At 37.2% G+C, this 1,299-nt stretch overlaps 1 protein-coding gene across 1 annotated transcript; it reads left to right on the top strand.

Moving 5' to 3' along the window:
• Positions 1-277: 277 nt before the first annotated feature.
• LOC138878466 (uncharacterized) lies at positions 278-987 on the top strand. The gene is made up of 2 exons (XM_070158148.1): positions 278-474; positions 579-987. The coding sequence occupies exons 1-2, from the start codon at positions 278-280 to the stop codon at positions 985-987; spliced, it is 606 nt and encodes a 201-aa protein (XP_070014249.1).
• The last annotated feature ends 312 nt before the right edge of the window (positions 988-1,299 follow it).

The raw sequence follows: 1,299 nt of genomic DNA, 5'->3' as shown, positions 1-1,299 counted from the left end.
AAGAGGTAGTTAACGCTGTTCTATATAAGAACAGTGTACACATGTATTAGAATAAACTGAAATAAAAATCTTCTCTCTTCCTTCTCTCTAGAACCTTCCTCCATTGTAGATTCGTCTCATTGCATGTTTTAATTACTAGAGATCTACACATAATCTATGTAAATTGACATGGTATCAGAGCAGTGAAACTGAGCACATTAGCTCCGTCGATGAGTTCCAGTGAGTTAGCTAAAATTTAGAGAAATTCATCGGAGACGAAGCAAAATTTCATATCGCCATGGCAGGAAAGGAGGTAACCTCACTCGAGCACAATCATCCTCTATTTCTTCAAGCAGCAGATGCACCAGGTCTAGTTTTAATTTCAATTAAGCTTAGAGGGCCAGAAAATTATGCCCTGTGGAGTAGGGTAATGAAACTAGCACTTATGGGGAAAGGCAAGCTTGGATTTGTAGATGGAACATGTGTAAAAAGCTCGTATAGAGGAGAATTAATAGCACAATGGGAAAAATATAATGCGATTGTACTGTCGTGGATTGGAAGCACAATTTCTAATGAATTGATGCCGAGTATAATGGTAGGAAAGTATGGAGTGATTTTAAGGAGAAATTTGATAGATGTAGTTTTACTAGAATATATCACCTCTGGACAAAGATTGCTAGTTTTAAACAAGGCTTTGATTCTGTGACTACTTACTATACAAAGATGTCAGATCTATGGAGTGAATTGGATGTGTTGGTACCTCTGCCTTTATATGATTGTGAAGAATCAAGGCCTTCATTAGAACACCTAAGAAATCAGAGACTTTTGCAATTTCTCATGGGCCTAAATGAGAGCTACAATAATGTAAGAATCAATATTCTTCTCAAAAAACCAGTTGTGATTGTAAATGTAGCATATGATATAGTCACACAGGAGGAGAGTCAAAGAAAACTAGGTGTAGTTGACACAAATAGAGATCCATTGACTATGCTTGCAGGAAAAGAATAGGTTTTTAAGCTTAAGAAGTTTGGGCTGATTTGTGAACACTGCGGCTACAAGGGACATTTAAAGGAAAATTGTTATAAAATTGTTGGCCATCTAGCTGATTTTGAAAGCAAAAAGAAACCTCAGCCAGGAGAAAACAGAACTTTTACTAATGCTGCAAGAACTGAAGAAATAGGAGGGACGACCACCCAGCCACAAGGCCATTTCCTCACTGAAGAACAATATCAGCAGCTTATAGGGCTTCTAAACAAATAAGGAGGTGAAAAATGCTCCACAAACATGGCAGGTATTATGACTTTACTATCCAATATTTCT

The sequence above is a fragment of the Nicotiana sylvestris genome, chromosome 9 (assembly GCF_000393655.2).
Source record: "Nicotiana sylvestris chromosome 9, ASM39365v2, whole genome shotgun sequence".
In the NCBI taxonomy this organism is placed as follows: domain Eukaryota; kingdom Viridiplantae; phylum Streptophyta; class Magnoliopsida; order Solanales; family Solanaceae; genus Nicotiana; species Nicotiana sylvestris.
This window is presented reverse-complemented; position numbering and strand designations above follow the sequence as displayed.